A 17,198-nucleotide genomic window follows, 5' to 3' on the forward strand; every position below is an offset into this window, starting at 1 on the left:
ATAGGCGTGGCGGTGTGTCAAGAAGTTCATTGACAACAGCGGGCAGCAGGCTGGACCTGGCCTGGGGCCCTCGAGTGCCAGCGCCTGCCTTACTAGAACCCATCTGTCCTAACAGAGCACCTTCCCTCCTCGTGTTGTCCCCTGCTGTGCACTTAGCCCCTAGAACGGTATCTGACTCGTAGGAAACAATGAATATTGGCTAATTAAGTGAGGGCGATGAACTGCGTGTTCAAGCAGAGCGAGGTGGTGCTGGTATACAATCACACTGATCAACAGAACAGAAGAGAACGCACAAAACCAGAACGAAAACGCACGGTAATTTAGTTCACACAAAGATTCGTCCTTTTAGTCAGGAGGATAAAGCCGGTTCTTCAACAGATGGTCTTGGAAAGACTGGTCAGCAGAGGAAAGAGAATGAGGCTGGGCCCCTGCTCAGACCAAAACCAATTTTGGAAAGAGAAAAACTTCTGATGCCAGAAGTAAAATTATAAGAAAATGAAATAAACCATGCATAATTTTTTTTTTTTATTCTCTTGGAAAGAGGAGGCTGTCAAAGAAAAGAATGATAGTAAAAAAAAAAAAAAAGAATGATAGATAAATCAAACTACATAAAAAATTAATATAGATTAAAAAAACTTTAAAAAATTAATATAGAAAACAAAAAGCCCTACACACCATAAATAAAGGTAAAAACAAACACCACGCTGGAAAAATTACCGGAGCTCTTAAATGAGGGTGAATTTTCTTAACAAGGAAGTTTCATGCGAGAGCAGAATAAACTGAAACAGAATGGAAAGGCAAAGGGAGATATAAATGGCTTTTTAAAATATATTTATTTATGTGGCTGTGCCGGGTCTCAGCTGCAGCGCGCGGGATCTTCAGTCCTCGTAGGGCGTGGGATCTGCGGTCCTCGCTGTGGCACGTGGGATCTTTAGTTGCGGCACAGGGGATCTTGTTTCCTGACCAGGGATCGACAGGGCATTGACAGAGGGAGTGCCTCAGGCGCCAGCGAGTGAGGGGGCCCCTTGGTCATTGACAGTTTCACAATCAGGAGACTGCTGCTGCTGCTGCTAAGTCGCTTCAGTCGTGTCCGACTCTGTGCGACCCCAGAGACGGCAGCCCACCAGGCTCTGCTGTCCCTGGGATTCTCCAGGCAAGAACACTGGAGTGGCTTGCCATTTCCTTCTCCAATGCATGAAAGTGAAAAGTGAAAGTGAAGTCACTCAGTCGTGTCCGACTCTTTGCAATCCCATGGACTCCAGCCTACCAGGCTCCTCCGTCCATGGGATTTTCCAGGCAAGAGTACTGGAGTGGGGTGCCATTGCCTTCTCCGAATCAGAAGACTGACAGGGCCCAAAGCCAGAGGTGGCTCCGCCTAGAGGTGGCGTCTGTGTAACTGAGGCTGAGCCTCGGTGGTCACTGAAATGGGGGCCACTTGACAGAATTTCTCATATACACTGGCGCAGCCTCCTTGGTTTCAACCCGAATGGCTGAAAATCTTGACGACTGCAGGGAATGTGTAACGGGGGAGGCAGGAAAGAGACAGGGGCACACTTTCCTGGGACCCCTTTTCTGTGACATCAACACCCGTTGCTTCTACACTGCTTTCTGTTTGTGCCTGATGGTCCTATTTCTTTAACAAAAGGAACTTACTCGTTAACTAAATTAGGGGCCACCCTCTCTCTCAAGGGACAAGAAAGCTACCCTCATCACCAAATGTTATTAACATAAAAAAAAAAGGTACAGATTAAACCTATAACTGAAATAAAAGACTCAACAGACCCTGAAATAGAAAACACTGAGATTCTGGGCTTAACTAAAAACAAATTGAAGCCTTAAGTGACCCCTTTCCAGATTTGGAAATTATCGGGGTTAAAAAATGGTTTGGATCTTCAAAATCCTGATTATAATCTCTTTGAATGACTTTTCTGATGTTTTCTGCTGTTATTTCTTTTCATATACATCTTTCTGTAGACTCATTCTCCAACGCTTAACTTCTAAGAGAGGGAAAAGGGTGATGTTAACCAGAATGGCACTGACTGGCAGTTCTCCCAGCAGAGCCGGGCAATAAGCCAGCTGTTTGCTCCTTCCCCAGGCAGGCCTCTGCCCATCTCAGCTGGAAGGAGCTAATGACGGAAGGGCCATCATCCTCACCCCCTTTTAAGCATAAAAGGATAAAACACCTGGAGAGGGGAATCATAGGGACAGAATGAAGGGACAAAATAAGGGATTAAACAGTCACTCTCACCACGGGATTGTGAGTAGAAAAAGTATGGGAGGCCTCTGGAAGTTAATCATTGCTCGAGAAAGCACGCTCGCTCAACCACACAACCAAGCAGGCTTGCCTAGCAACCAAACCATGAACAGAAGCACGAGGCGTGACCCACAGCAATAAAGCAGAGGCGGCCTGAGGCCTACAGCCCGTCCAGCGAGCTCGGCGAGCTAATGATCCCAAGGCATGCTCTCTGCACATGTGAAAAACAACCACCTGTGGACCTAGCTTGACCATGTAGGGACAAGGAAGCTCCCCTGCCCAGCCTGGAGGAGGAGCTGATAACAGAAGCATGACATCTACGCAAGAAAGACAAAGAAGGTCTTCTCCCCCTCCCCACTCTAAAACTGTGGGGCTTTCCCAGTGGTTCAGATGGTAAAGAATCCACCTGGAATGCAGGAGACCTGGGTTCCATCCCTGGGTCGGGAAGATCCCCTGGAGAAGGGAATGGCAACCCACTCCAGTATTCCTGCCTGGAGGATTCCATGGACGGAGGAGCCTGGCAGCTACAGTCCATGGGGTCACGGAGAGTCACACACGACTGAGAGTAACACTTTCACAGGAAACTGCAGCCCACTGAGTTCTCAGGGTGTGACTTTCTCACCCACCTGCTCGCAAGCCTCACAAGTGTCCTAGTCGAGTAAACCGGTTCTTATCAGCCACTCCGCTCTCGCTGAATTCTCTTCTCCACTGAGACACAAAGGACCACGGTCCTGAGTTCTTCGGAGCTCCCATGAAGGGAGCTATTGGTCTCAGGACAGCTGCGTCGGGAGGGTGGGGAGGGCAGGCGGAGCCCCTGAGCCTGCACCACAGCGCTGCAGTGGCCAGGGCGTCAGGGAGCGCGCCCCGAAGAGGGGAGGGTCAGGGGGCTGGGGACGAGCACGCAAGGCCCTCCTGGAGAGCAGGCGGGACAGGGGAAGGGGCACGGCCAGGAGGCCAGGACTGCACATGGCCTCTGGCAGGGGCTTTGTGCGGACCCTCAGAGGACTGGGGCCCTGAAGGGGCTGAGATGGAGCCTCTCTGTTGCGGAGATGAGGAATGAGCGGAGGCGTGACCCACGCCTGTGGATGCCGGGTGTCCAGCCTGCCCAAGGGCCCCGCGGGAGGCCTCCTGAGAGCTGCCTGGCTCGGGGGCGCCCAGCTCAGCCCGGCCCCTCCTGAAGGCTGGGGGGTCAGCTGGCCTCTCTGGGGAGAGTCCAGGGCAGCCCTCGGCCATTTCCACCCCTGAGCAGCCGGGGCAGCATGAATAGGCTTCTGTGGCCCGTCAATAGGCCTTTCATCAACTCGGGGCTCTCCGTGCTCCCTCCCCCAGGGCACAGAAGACAAAGAAGCTGCCCGGGGAGGCCCAGGGCTGCCCCAGGGAAGCACTTGGATGGAGAGCTGGTCAGACGGGCCCCATGTGAGCCACCCCACGGGCCAGGCCAGTCCCCTGCTGCAGCCCCAGGGAAGCTCGGGATTTCAGTGATGCTCAGGGGCCTGACCAGGAGGGCCATCACCTGCCTGCTCCTTTCTTCTTCAGGGAAAGTCCAGCCCTCCTCCCCAGAGGAGCCAGGCCCTCCAGAGAATCCCTTCCAGAGGGCAGTGTGGTCTCCCACGCTCCAGCCGCCCCCACCACCTTGTTCCCTGACTGAACACCCTACGCATTCCCAGCCACCCCTCCCCTCACCGTGGAGTCTCTTCTGGGGCCCAGCCCAACCTAGCTTATGCAGGTCAGCTCGCCATCACCTCCGGGGGGCCCATCCCTACCATCCGCATCCCCCACAACACACCTCCCCTGACCCAGCTGAGCCACTTGACCGCACGTGATCTTCAAAAGGTCAAAAAATGTTTTCACTGTTACAAGTATTTATTAAAAAGTGCAATTCAAGGGTTAGCTGCGTAAGCGCATCATTGCAAATCACATACAAAAGAAAGGGATAACAAATGCCCCCGCACCAACGAAAAAAACAAAATGCCAACAAAACAAGGCGGAAAACTTAGCATGCTGAGGAATGGACCCCAGAAGATGGGAGTGGAAGATGCCAGATTTCTGCCCACATGTTGTGCAAAAGGAGGTGGTGAGGAGAGACCGGCAGCCGCCACCACCAAGTGCTGGCTCTGGGTTCAGCTGCGGCTTCAGTATTAGGTTTTCACCAGGGAGGTGACGGAAGCATCCTATATGCGCGTGTACACTGGAGGCGTAAAGTCATCAGAAGCTTGAAGCATATGCATCTTGGCGGGTTCAGCTGCTAACACTCAATTAAAGCACCTGTTAGTGTCTTCACTCCGCTGAGGAGGAGGTGGAGGCTGCAGGTGTGACTCACCTGTCTGAGGTCACCCTGCTGGCAGGGGGCAGGGCCAACCATAGCCCAGCACTCAGCCGCGCTCTCTGCCCTGGGTAGGGCCTCGTCACACTAACCACCCGTGTGTGTCTCCCCCACCGTGAGCAGGCAGCTCGCTGGCAGAGTGGCCGAGCACCCAGCACAGGGCAGGGCCCAAACAGGGTGTCAGCCATGCTGAACCAACCACCATGTGACTATGACACGCTCCGGTTTCCGGTTCACTCAAAGAACACAGTGTCGGCTTTGAAACCCAGCCCGAAGCCACCGTCCCTCCTCACGATATGTGCAGTGTTGCGAAATCCTTCAAAGGCTTCTACACCCTTGGGTTCCCTTGCAGAGCGGCCTCGATCCCCACTGGCCAGCTCCAGGTCGGGCTCAGCCCGCACCCTGACCTGCCCCATGCTGGGCATCACCTGAGGCCCGGGTTCAGTGAGGAAGAAACCCGGACCTGACCTCAAGGTCACTTTCACGGGTGGGACTCGAGTTCCCACGGCCCCCACAGTTCCCAAAAGCGATCCTCTGGATTCTCCGAAGCAGCAGTGCGTGCAAACCCCACAGTCCTGCGGCCACCGTCACGGGACTGCGGCCAGCCCGCTCCCTACAAACCGCTCCCAGTCGGCTTTGAGCCTGCCTGCACGCTCATCAGGCCAAAACAGTACCCCACGTCGCCAGCACCTACGTGGCCTTAAGCCAACTCCCGACTCACTGCTTTGTCCAGCATTATCAACCAGCCTCCAGGATGAGGAGGGGCCATTCTCCTGAGTGACCTTCCGTGGACACCCATGCAAGGCGCCCAGCCCAGACAGGGGCCGTGGCCCGACCGCCCCAGCTCCCGCCCTCCTGCCCCGGCTGGAGGTCACCTGGTCCCTGCCCCAGTTACTATCCCGCCTCCTCCCGCCGTGTCACACAGCACGAGGCACATGGTGAGAGCCCAGAAGCCCAGGCCAGCCCCGCAAGAGGCTCACAGCTGTGCCCAAGCAGCAGAGCCACCCAGCAACCCCAGGCCGTGTGGGTGCCCAGCCCCACCCACAAACCAGGCTCAGGGCTGGGGACCTGGCTCAGCTGGGCCAGCCCACCCAGGGAGCCCAGGCTGAAGGACTGCCCTGCTCACGGCCGCACCCCAGCAGCCGCTCCTGCGGGCTTCAGGGTGCAGGCTGAGGTTGCTTCCCTGGCAGCTCAGACAGTAAAGCGTCTGCCTGCAATGTGGGAGACCCGGGTTCGATTCCTGGGTCAGGAAGATCCCCTGGAGAAGGAAATGGCAATCCACTCCAGCACTCTTGCCTGGAAAATCCCATGGACGGAGGAGCCTGATAGGCTACAGTCCACGGGGTCGCAAAGAGTCGGACATGACTGAGCGACTTCACTCACTTCACTCCAACGTGTGACCTGCTGCGGGAAGCTAGGAAAGCTAGGGCTCGAGGCCTGCCCACCTCCCCTGACCAGGCCAGGGGCAGAGCCAACAGACAGGGCGCTTCAGGGGCTCTACCTTCAGTGTCGCCCACAGAGCCCCCCAAACACGCCTCCCCCTCCCCTAAGGGCAGCCCCTCTCATTTCTCCTCCTTCCCAGGGTCTGAGGCCGGCGGCGGGGGGGGCGGCCTTGTGCAGTTCCAGCCCTCAGCCCCACGGCTTCCTCCCCAAGAATGCCCCCTCCCAGGCAGTCCTCCTCTTTCATTTCCCTCCTTCACTCTCGCTTCTTCTAAGAGGCCCTTCGCTGTGAAAAGCAGCGGCCGGGCTTCTTCTTAAAACACTAGACCCGGGCGAGGCCACAGGGAAGAAAAGGCACAAATGCCTTTGGAGAAATGGATATCCGCGTGGGACAGGCACAGACAGCCTCGAGTCCAGGAAGCCTGGGTGCAGAACCTGCACGGATTACTTGGGACCCTGACCAGGGGCCTCCGTCTCGCTGAGCCCCATCACCTTCGTCTGCCAGCAGGGGTGACATCCCCTTCGCCACGGGCTGCTAAGGGGATGACCCAGGGCTGGGCTCACAGTGACAGAGCGGTGGCTGCTCTGGGGAGGGAAGCGGCCTCCCCAGACTTGGAGAGGGGCTCCTGACACAGACTGGGATGACCTCATCCCCACCCCGCTCCCTGCACAGCCTCTCAGGTCTAGGCTGACCCCTTGACTCCTCGCGGTCTGCTGCAGGGAGGCAGGGTGGGACAAGGACTCCCAGGAGCTGAGCAGCCCTGCTCAGGGGGCAGCTCCCTCCTCCACAGGTCAGGGGGAAGCCTGAAACCCAGGGCCCCACCTCCTGGAAGTGGGGGCACAGCCTTGGGGACCACCTGAGGCGTCACCAGCCTCCACATGTTAGGGATCAGAAGAACGGACCTGTAGACTGAGCTGGGGGGCTCGCTGGGTGTGAAGCCTATCGCCCCAAGCGTGATGCGGCAGCTCTGGGTGGTGGGGTGGCCTGGTTCTTACGTCCGCCTTGAGGAGGGCTTCATGGTTCCTCCTGCGTCTGCTTCTCCGTTTCATTTCCCTCGTCTTGAACCACAGCAGCACGGTCCTCCTCGAGCACGGTGGCTTAGTGTCAGAGGCGTGTGCACTGGTGACTGAGTGTCCCAGGACCATGGGCTGTGAACAGTGGGCCAATCAACCTCCCCTCCCTGTTTTACCCAAGAGGAAACCGAGGGCTGGGCGGGGGAAGGGCCCTGCCTGCAGCAACTCCCGCGGGGTCCCCTGGACTTGACCCAGGGCTGAAACCTGTTCTGGGCAGCCTTGGTGACCCTCCGTAGGCTCCAGGTCTGCAGGCCGACTTCTGCCTGAGGTGGACGCAGGGCAGTAAGGCGTCCCCCTCCTCCAGGGGATCCAAGAACAGGAGTAACCTCCCTAAAGTGACATGGCATTCAACCTTTGCCCTTCTCTGCCCTGTCTCTGCCAGGCAGGACCCTCCACACCTTGACTGCCCTATACAAAGGCTGCCTCCTAAGAATGACCGCTGTCTTCACTCAACAGACACCAAGCCCTCCCCCCACCTCCCCCTCCCCCACACCAACCCCACCCCTCCCCCACACTGACCCCTGCCCCTCACTGCCCCCAGCCCCCTGCCCTGGGCCTGCTCTGCCATGAGCTGGCACAGGGGACCTGGAGCCAGCTCAGTGGCCCTGCAGGGGAGGTGAGGGAGAGGAGGTCACACACAGGAGACTGTGCCTCAAAGGCCTGTGGGCGGACATCCCTACAGGTGCCAAGAACAGGGTGGGGAGAGGGGCAGCAGGGCCCCTCCAGAGGTCAGGAAACGGCGGGATTGAGGGGTGAGGAGTCAGCACCCCCCAGGGAGGAGCGCCCACCCCACCAGAAGACTCACACGGCCGGGGGCGCAGCTGCGAGCGGGCCCAGGTCACAGAGGGTCTTGCACACTGACTTGGCTGCCTCGAGGAGTCTTGCAGGGCGTGAGCGGCAGAGTATGACACAGTCGAGTACAACACAGTCGGGGGTGGCAGCCGCGGGGATGCAGTGCAGCCCAAGGGGGACCCGAGGTCGGGGTGAGGGATGGTCCGGGGCGGGCAGAACTCGGCCACGGGAAGTGGGGGTGCCGGGAAGGGCTGACCCCCGCCCAGGCCTGGCCAGGCTGAGGGGCAGGTACCTGCAACACACCCCTGGAGGGGAGATGGTGTCCAATGGCCGAGGGCAGTCGGTACTAGGGGCTGGGGACCCAGCAAGGGTCTGGGCTGGTCTGGGAAGGGGCTGGGTGAACGCGGCGGCAGCATGAACCATCACCCACTCCGCCCACCTGCCACTACCATCTGCCCTGGAAGCGTTCTGCCCCGGCAATTCAGAAAGTCCTCTGTGAGTTTGGTAAACATCTGTCTGCCACCTGCCATATCCACGCATGGTCTCAGTCCGGCCCTCGGGGGTCAGACAGCAACCTCTAAGAAACAGCCTCCTGGGCTGGGGGCCCAAAGAAATCCTCCGCTTGCAGAAAGCTCTGCACAGATGAAGAGGCTTGTGGCAAGCTGTTTATAGAAGAGAAAAACTGGATCCAAACTAAGTTTCCCACAAGACAAGACCAATTAAGTAAATTATGGCACATCCACTCAACTGCCCTGCAGTCATTTAAATAATGCTTCGAGTCTGAACAGCATGGAAAATGTTTTAGGAATTTTAAGTGAGAAAGCATGATGAAGAAACTTTATGTGTAGAATGTCAAGTATCTGCTAAGGGGCTTCAAAAAGCTTGGAAATGGAGACTTTGCAAAGTTAATAGTGTCAGTTAAGTTCAGTTCAGCCCTGTCCATCAACAGCTCCCAGAGTTTGCTCAAACTCATGTCTATTGAGTCGGTGATGCCATGTGTCTCTGCATAACTGGAACTATGAGTAATTTTTTTTTCCATTCTCTTATATTTTCCAGTTTCTATATTGTGCATGTAACATTTTTTAACTGGAAAAAAAAATTTTGTTTGGGGGTTTTTGAGGCTGTTTTTGTTTTTTTTTTTAAACAAGCGTCCCACCCAGGGCTTCTCTTCAGGGGCCTGGTGGCTTGGCTGGTATTCGAGGCAGATGTAAATGAGGAGCCACTGCCTCAAGGAGGGGGTGCACCTCGAGCAAGGCCTCAGGGCAGGGGCACAGCAGTCACTCCAGCCCAGGGCAGAGGAGGGCGGTGGGTGCCAACACAGCTGACCACCCTCTGGCTCTGCCAAGAATCTCTGCAGCCCCGAGCCTCAGTCTCCTTAGAGAGTGAAGGCCCGTGTCCTCAGTGTTCTCTGAAAGGACGCAGCGCCCCGACCTTAAGAGAGGACCCACCAGCAGCCCCAGAAACGGTGGAGGCCGGAACCCACAGGCCTTAAAAATAGGCGCAGGAACTGAGAGAGGGCCCCCTGCCATTCCAACGGCCATACTTCCTCCCCGCGCACTGGCCCACGGCCAACTCAGCCAGCCCCAGCGCTGGGGGGGCCCCAGGGATCCCCGGAAAACCAGCCACAGCTACGGCGAAGCCATCATCTGCGGAGCTCGGGTCCCGCCCCAACTCCACAGCCAGAGGTCTGTGCCCGTTATAACGATGGCGGCACCGAGGGCCAGCCTGTGCTGGGGCGGCTCCTGTGGCCCTACGCCGCCCTGTGAGGCTGTGCCTGTCCTTTCCCTGACGATTCCCTCGACCCTCCGGACGCTGACATCCCCACTTCACGGATGAGGACACGGAGGCCCCCAGGGGTGGCAGGCACAGGCCCCAGGTCTTCCACTCCAGCCACACCTCCCACGGCATCCCCTGGCCAACATGACGCCCCAGCTACACAGCGCAGAGCTAGACAGAGGCTCAGCGGAGCATGCAAGGACCTTTCCGACGCACGGGGCGGTGGCGGGTGCAGGTGCTCAGCACAGAGGCGAGGCCCGCAGGAAGGCAACTGCCCCCTTAGCCCTCTGTCGGCCTCATTCCATCACTCTCTGCAGGATGGCTCCTGGCGCCTGACCGGCCTTGGCTGGAGCCCCGAGACCCCAGCTCTGCTAGCTCCCAGCTGCGTGACCCTGGGGGAATCACTTTCCTCTCTGAAGCCTGGTTCCCTCCTCTGGGGTAACAGCAGAAGCTGCCTCCACAGGAGACAGAAGCGAAGGCCCAGCGAAGCTGGCACATGGCAGACGGGCTGAGCCCCCACCCCCAGGACCAACAGCTTCTCTAAGTGCCAGCTGGTCCTCAAGTCAAACACCCACACAGCGGCCTGAGGGCAGGCCCTGGGAGCACCCAACTCCCAGCCGGGCACCCAGAGCCCCAAACGCCGCTCCAGCCTCAACTCCCGCGGCTGCCCTTCAAGCCTCCCCGCTCCGGCCTGGCAAGTTCTGCCCGCCTCAGGACCCCCTCTCAGAGGCATGACCCCGCCCCATCCCAGTCAGCGGACAGGGGTCCCCTCTTTGTGCCCCTCACCACCTCTCCCACCTCGACCTGGGCCCGCCCCCAGGCCACCTGGCGGCAGGCAGCTACGCAGGCCTACATCGGGTCACATGCACCTGAGGACAGGTGTGGGCCTTCACCTCTGCTAAGAGCTGGGGTTCAGGCAGATTCTTTCGCCACTTCCTAGCCATGGGACTGGGGTACGTCACTTCACCGCCGAACCTGTGTTTCTCCACCAGGACAAAGAGAAGAGTTTAATAATCCCCACCTTAAGAGAAGCAATTTGAGAATAAAAGGACATGGTGAAAGGGAAATACTCCGTTTGGTACCGCAGCACTCCAAAGAAAGAGAAAGCTCCTAGGCCACCTAAACAGGGGTGAGAGCCCAGGAACAAGCAGCTTCAAAATGCTCAGCCCTGGGGACTTCCTGGTGGTCCAGGGGTTAGGACTCTGCACTCTCACTGCCGAGGGTGTGGGTTCAATTCCTGGTTGGGGAATTAAGATTTCACAGGCTGCCTTCGGCCATAAAAAATTGAAAAAAAAAAAAAAAAGCCAATAAAATAAAATTTAAAAAATATATAACGCTCAGCCTAGGCAGGGCACCATAAAAGGCAGCATGAGGAGGCCCCTCCCCTCACAGCGCCCCTCCACAGCTCACACCCAGGTTGTGTCCGTATGAATTGACCACAGGCCAGCAGCATGACACCCGTGTTAAAGGGAGCCTGTCCACACAGGCTGGATGTCCACGGCCCATCAGAAGGCCCAGTCCCCAAGAGGAAGCATCAGGCTATTTCCACCTTTGGTCCAGATGTCGGCATCACACAAAATCTGGGCATTGGACCACCTCACTCTTCCCAGCTCAGAGCTTCTTGGTGCTTGCACAAGCTACCCCAGCCGCCAGCTTGGCCCACAAGTTCCCTGGAAGCACAGGCAGTTTCCTGTGGATAAAACACCAAAACCCTGCTCAGAGTGACCAGAGGCCTGGCTGATTCCACAGAGTTCACCTGAGTACCTGGCTCTCTCTCCCCACTCACTTGTCCCCCGCCCCATGTGGTAAGGATCCAAGCTGATCCCCCCATCTGGCATGGAGCAAGTGTTCAGACAAATGCTTCCACTGCAGAAAATACAGTGGACGAGAGTCAGAAATCAGGTTTGGGTCTCCAAGGTGCCTTTCATCATAGCAGCCAAGCAATGATGTGGGGAGTGGCCAGGGTGGGGGTTAGGTGTTGGGGAATGGTAGTCAGTTTCTCCCATCTCATAGACACTGACTCATCCAGGTTCAAGGGTCTCCCCCAGAGGGTCCTGCATACCTTCAAAACAACCTCAGAGGGCATGGCATGGTTCTGAACAGCCTAAGGGTTGAGTCAACAACAATCTGGGAGATTTAAGTTATTTCGTAACTGCAACAGGTTGTCCCAGCTGCAAAGTGGAGATGAGAGGATGACGCGAGCAACTGGATGTTCAAAGTGCTTTGGGGAGGGCGTTCTGGCTCACGCCCAGGCGCTCAGGCTAGTCGTTCCTAACTCTGCTTGGGCATGAAGTCACTGTTTAGCTTGCCCCTCTCTGAACATCACGTCTCTCGTCTGAAAACTGAAAGAGATGGGCAACATGAGCCCTTCTACGAGTTGAAGCCCCTAACCTCCTTGCCATCCACGCCCTTCACTCCCCAGTCCAGAGAGTAATCCTTTCCTTCTTTTGCTGAACGAGCACCAGGCACCTGCTCTGCATGTGCTGTGTGCTGGGCACTGGGGGTGGGGGGTCCCAGATGTGGTCAAGGCCTTGGAGGGGTCGCCTGCTAACTGAGGAGACAGCATCACAGGGCCACGGCAGTCCAATGACCCACTGGACATGAGCACCCAGACAGCAGGATGGGGGCCAGAGGAAGCGTCCCCGGGTGGCGGCATCAGCACTGAGGCCCGAACGCAGACCTGCAGCTGTCTGCAGGGCCGGTGCGTGTGCAGGGCAGGTGGCCTCCCAGGAGCAGCAAACAGCAGGGATAAAAGCTCAGAGCACCAGAGCACGACAGGGACTGAGTTCTGAGGGGCCGGGGGTGGTAGGATGGGGAGGCCTTGTGTGTGAAGGGCAACTAGAGGTGAGGAGGAGGCACGCAGCAACAGCGTGACCATCGGCCTGCGTCCCTGGCCTAGCAGGCGCAGCTCTCCTCCCCAGATGCAGCACAACAGCAGGCGCAACACGGCCTGGCTGAGATTATCCGGGTCAGGGATTATCCGGCGGCCAGGCCCCGGGGTCGCCCTGACCGTGGTCAACCCCAGCGGTACGGCTTCCTCGCAGGCTGTCCCTGGGCCTCTCTGGACATCAGGCTCCTCGTCAGTCAAACAGATCACACTCCTCTCGGGCAAAGTCAGTATCAGACGGAGGGTGCCTGCACAAAGCACCTGGCACACACTGAGTGCCCAGGGAACGCCAGGTGCCAGGGCAAATGATTGCTGTTCTTTTGGGGCACTGCAGGCCCTCCGGGGCAGGGACTGTCTGACAGGGCAGAGGATGCTCAGAGGACACGGGAATGGGCTGACGGGGGAGTGGGGAGGGGTGCCAGGAGAGGCTGAGCAAACAGGGCAGAGGGGCTGGAGCAGATGGTCGCTCAGACCCCTCCCATTTCAGACACTCTGTGCCAGGTGACAAGCAGCCTGCCTGGCAGGCATGCAGCCGGGCACAGAGTAGGTGCTCAACCAACGTTTGCTAAATGGAGGAATGAGGATCCTTCCATTTCTGCTCAAAACTCCTTAGTGACACCTTTTCAGAAGAGACCAGAGAAACCTATGTCCCCGTCCAGCTCTGTGTTGTAGACACCTCACCTTCATGCCCACCACCCTCACCCCGACTTGTGAGCAAAGCTTCCTTCCAGGGCAGCCTGCCTCCCACAAAAAAGAGGATGCAAATTGATCCCCGCCCTCAACCCGGCCTCCAGGGTGTGGCCTGCTGAGGGGGTCTGGAAGCCTTGTGACCTCAGGTAGGTTGGGGGTGGGGGATATATCGGCTCTTTGGGACCCAGTTTCCCCAACGGTGAATGAAGGCGGGGCCGTAGAATCGCCAAGGTGGATATTCTCTTCTCCAAAAGCTGCCGTCGCCCCCTCAGAAATCCCCAGCCCAGACTGGGGAGGGGGAGTGGGTGACAACGTGGTAATGAAGTCATTCCTGCAGGAGGAAGGGAGGGGTCTTTGCAGAGAGAAAACCGCAAAACCCACTCTACGGGGTGGGGTAGGGTGAGGGTGGGGGGCTCCTAGCGCCTTAGTCCGAATGCGATCCACCAGGAGCCATTACCTCACATCCAGCCGCGCCGGGAGATCCCACCCCCGCCTGTAGACCCCCACCCCCGGTTCCCTGTAGACAATACGGGACACCCCTGCCCCCACTCACCGGCAGATCTAAGACTCGGGGCCTCCGTAGAGCGGAGTCACAGCACGAGGGGCGGCCGCCCCGCTCCCTCTGCCCAGCGGGTGGGTTCGGGGCCCACGGTCCAACAGGTCCCCAGTCAGAGCGAAGGCGCAGAGCCGCGCGGGGAGACAAAGGCTTCTGGCGCCGGGGACCTGACATGTCCACACTGCCGGCAGCGGCACGGAGGCCCCGGGGAGGGGCGCCGGGGACCTGACATGTCCACACTGCCGGCCGCCGCACGGAGGCCCCTGGGAGGCCTTCGGGCGCCGGGGACCTGCCCTGTCTACACTGCCGGCCGCGGCACGGAGGCCCCGGGGAGGGCTTCCCAGAGACGGAAGAGAACCGGCGGAGCCACGGAGGGGAGAGGAAGGGAGAAGACGGACAGACCCCGGGATGGGCGGACAGGGGGACAGACACTCAGGGTCGCGAGCGTGCCGGACCCCTCCAGGGACCAGGATCAGAGACGAAGACGCGGGGGCGCGGGAACGACCAGGACGCGAGGATCTGGGGCGAACGCGAGGGTTCCCCCCGAGACGCACGCGGGGACAGACGTGCGGAGACTCAGAGACACGCTCAGAGACGGAGACACGGGCGGACACTCCGGCGCCGCCGCGGCTCCGGCCTCGCCCCCGCCCGGCCCCACTCACCGAGGCCGCAGACCTCGCGGCGCAGGCTGACGCGGCCGCGCTCCTCGGCTATGGCGCGCAGCATGTGCTGCAGCGAGCGCTCCTCGGCCTCCGCGCCGCCCGCAGGCTCGGGGGAGGCGGCGGCGGCGGCCGGGAGGGCGGGCGGCCCGGCCCGGAGCCCCGCGGGCGCGGGCACAGCGGCGCAGGCCCGGCCCGGCGGCCGCGCGGAGGCCATGCCGGGCCCCGACTCATCGCCCGCGCCGCGGTGCCCGCGGGGGCCCCGGGCGCGCCCCGCCGACCCCGCCCCGGCGCCGCCCGCCGCCAGCACCAGAGAAGCCACAGTCCGCCTTTGTGCGCGTCGCCGCCGCCGTCGCCGCCCGCCGAGCCCGGCGAAACCAGCGCACCTCCGCGTCGCTGACACACCGCCCGCGCGCCTCCAGGCCGCCGCCGGCCCCGCCCGGCCCCGCCCTGCCCCGCCCCCAAGCCGTCCGGGTCCCGCCCCAGCCCCGCCTCTGCCCGCCCTTAGACCACACCCCAACCATCCAGATCCCGCCACCGTCCCTCAGGCCCCGCCCCCGACCGTCGAGGTCCCGCCCCTTCCCACCCTCAGGCCACACCCACCCATCCAGATCCTGCCACCATCCTCCAGGCCCCGCCCCCTGATCACAGAGGCCCCGCCCCTGGCTCCCTGGCCTCACCCCAGACACGCCCAGATCACGCCCCCGTCTCAGGCCACGCCCCGGGTCACCCGCCTGTGACCTGCCGCGGGGGACCAACCCGGCCGGCTCTACACCCTACGCGCTGCCCTGTGAGAGACTGAATTTGTCACTTGCCCTCCCTGTTGTCACCCTTCTCTCCTCAATCAAGTTGTCAGTACCGGTTTCCGCTGCCAACTTCCTCTGCATAACCCAGAAAGGGGTCACCCCTCCCCCAGAAACAGGTCTCACGTGGTGGGGTGGGGGACAGTGGAAAAGCCCTTCCTGCCGCCGCAGCCTCCTTCGCCTGCCACCGTGCAGGGTACTGAGAAAGCCTGCTTCCTCAGCCGTGCGATGGGGTGTCTCTGAGTGTTAACTAGGTACAAGGGGGTTGGAGAAGACTCTTGAGAGTCCCTTGGACTGCAAGGAGATCCATTCAGTCCATCCTAAAGGAGATCAGTCCTGAGTGTTCATTGGAAGGACTGATGCTGAAGCTGAGGCTCCAATATTTTGGCCACCTGATGTGAAGAGCTGACTCATTTGAAAAGACCTTGATGCTGGGAAAAATTGAAGGCAGGAGGAGAACGGGAGGACAGAGGATGAGATGGTTGTATAGTGTCACCTACTCAATGGACATGAGTTTGGGTAAACTCCAGGAGTTGGTGATGGACAGAGAGGCCTGGCATGCTGCGGTCCATGAGGTCACAAAGAGTCGGACATGACTGAGCTACCGAACTGAACTGAACTGAGGGAGTTGGGGGCAGGGAGTTGAGATCAGCTGGACTTGTGATCCTGATAAAGACCAAGGTCCAGTGGGCATCGGTCCCTGTGCTGGCCTCCACTGAGAGGAAGATCTGGGAGGGAAGCAGCTAGAGGGCCTTCCCTGATCTCACCCCTGGTGACCCATTTCTGCAGACTAGGGAGACAGACATGGAGAGGGAGAAACTGGCGTTTCCCCACTCGCTAAATCTCCAAGGACGTCCCCCTGCGGTCACGCCAGTCTCTGTCCACAGACCATCCTTGTAACTGTCCCCCAGCCTTGTAACTCAAGCTTCTTCATCTTATTTGGGTCCCAGTGTCACCTCCTCAAAGAGCTTCCCCAACCACCTAACTTCAAAGACCACCTTCCCTCCCCTCAACCCCTTCATCCTGTTTGTTTGTTTCTTATTTATTTATTTGGCTTCCTTGGATCTCAGTTGCAGCACGTGGGATCTTCAGTCTTTGTTGCAGCATGCAGTATCTTTAGTTGGGGCATTCAAACTCTTAGTTGCGGCATGTGGGATCTAGTTCCCTGACCAGAGATCCATCCCAGGTCCCCTGCATTGGGAGCTGAGAGTCTCAGCCACTAGTCGACCACGGAAGTCCCCATCCTGCTTCATTTTTCTTCACACACATCTCTTACCTCTGCTGACACTACATTATAGAGCTCTGTGTTCTGTTTATTATTGTCTGACGTCCCCACTGAGGGAGGGGCCTGTCTTCTGCACCGCTGTACTCCCTGTGCCTGGAACGTGGCCCACCACGGAGTAGATGCCCGTGAATTGAGCACATGAAGGATGACTGAGAGGCCTGGCAGGGAGCAGCGGGTGGAGGAGGCAGTGAGGGACCGCGGGGTGCGGGAAAAGCGGGTGCTCTGGGTCCTGCTTCAGGCCTCGTGGCTACTTTGGCAAGGCGGGGGTCTGACCCCTGTGTGCCTGCACCAGGCATGGGGAGGGTGGAGTGTGGGAGGCTCTGTAGAGGCATGTGGAGGGAGAGAACTGATGAAGCCAGTGATCGGCCGTGTGCGTGTGTGTGTGTGTGTGTTTGCGTGTGTGTGTGTCTGTGTGTGTATATATATATATATATATATATATATATATCTTCTCCCCCAGGACTGCTTCCCCATCTTTGGAAGGAAGACACTGGCCTGAGCGCTACGGTTCTGATGCTGAGTCCAGACTGCCGGGATTTGGGGCTGGTAAAATGGGAAGTGGGGGGACTTCCCTGTTCAGGGAGCTAGGATCTCACACGCCACGGGGCAACGATGCCCACGGGTTGCAAATACTGATCCCATGTTCTAGGGCCCATGTT

General features: G+C 58.8%; 1 protein-coding gene across 1 annotated transcript in view; it reads right to left on the reverse strand.

Annotated features, from left to right (window-relative positions):
- KIAA0930 (KIAA0930 ortholog) overlaps window positions 1-14,668 on the reverse strand; it is a 44,166-nt gene extending 29,498 nt beyond the window's left edge. Inside the window, exon 1 of the mRNA XM_052639837.1 lies at window positions 14,455-14,668. Coding sequence (XP_052495797.1) covers window positions 14,455-14,668 — 214 coding nt within the window. The remainder of the gene's footprint in view (window positions 1-14,454) is intronic.
- Between the last annotated feature and the right edge of the window lie 2,530 nt (window positions 14,669-17,198).

Source organism: Budorcas taxicolor, chromosome 5 (assembly GCF_023091745.1).
Source record: "Budorcas taxicolor isolate Tak-1 chromosome 5, Takin1.1, whole genome shotgun sequence".
Taxonomy (NCBI): Eukaryota; Metazoa; Chordata; class Mammalia; order Artiodactyla; family Bovidae; genus Budorcas; species Budorcas taxicolor.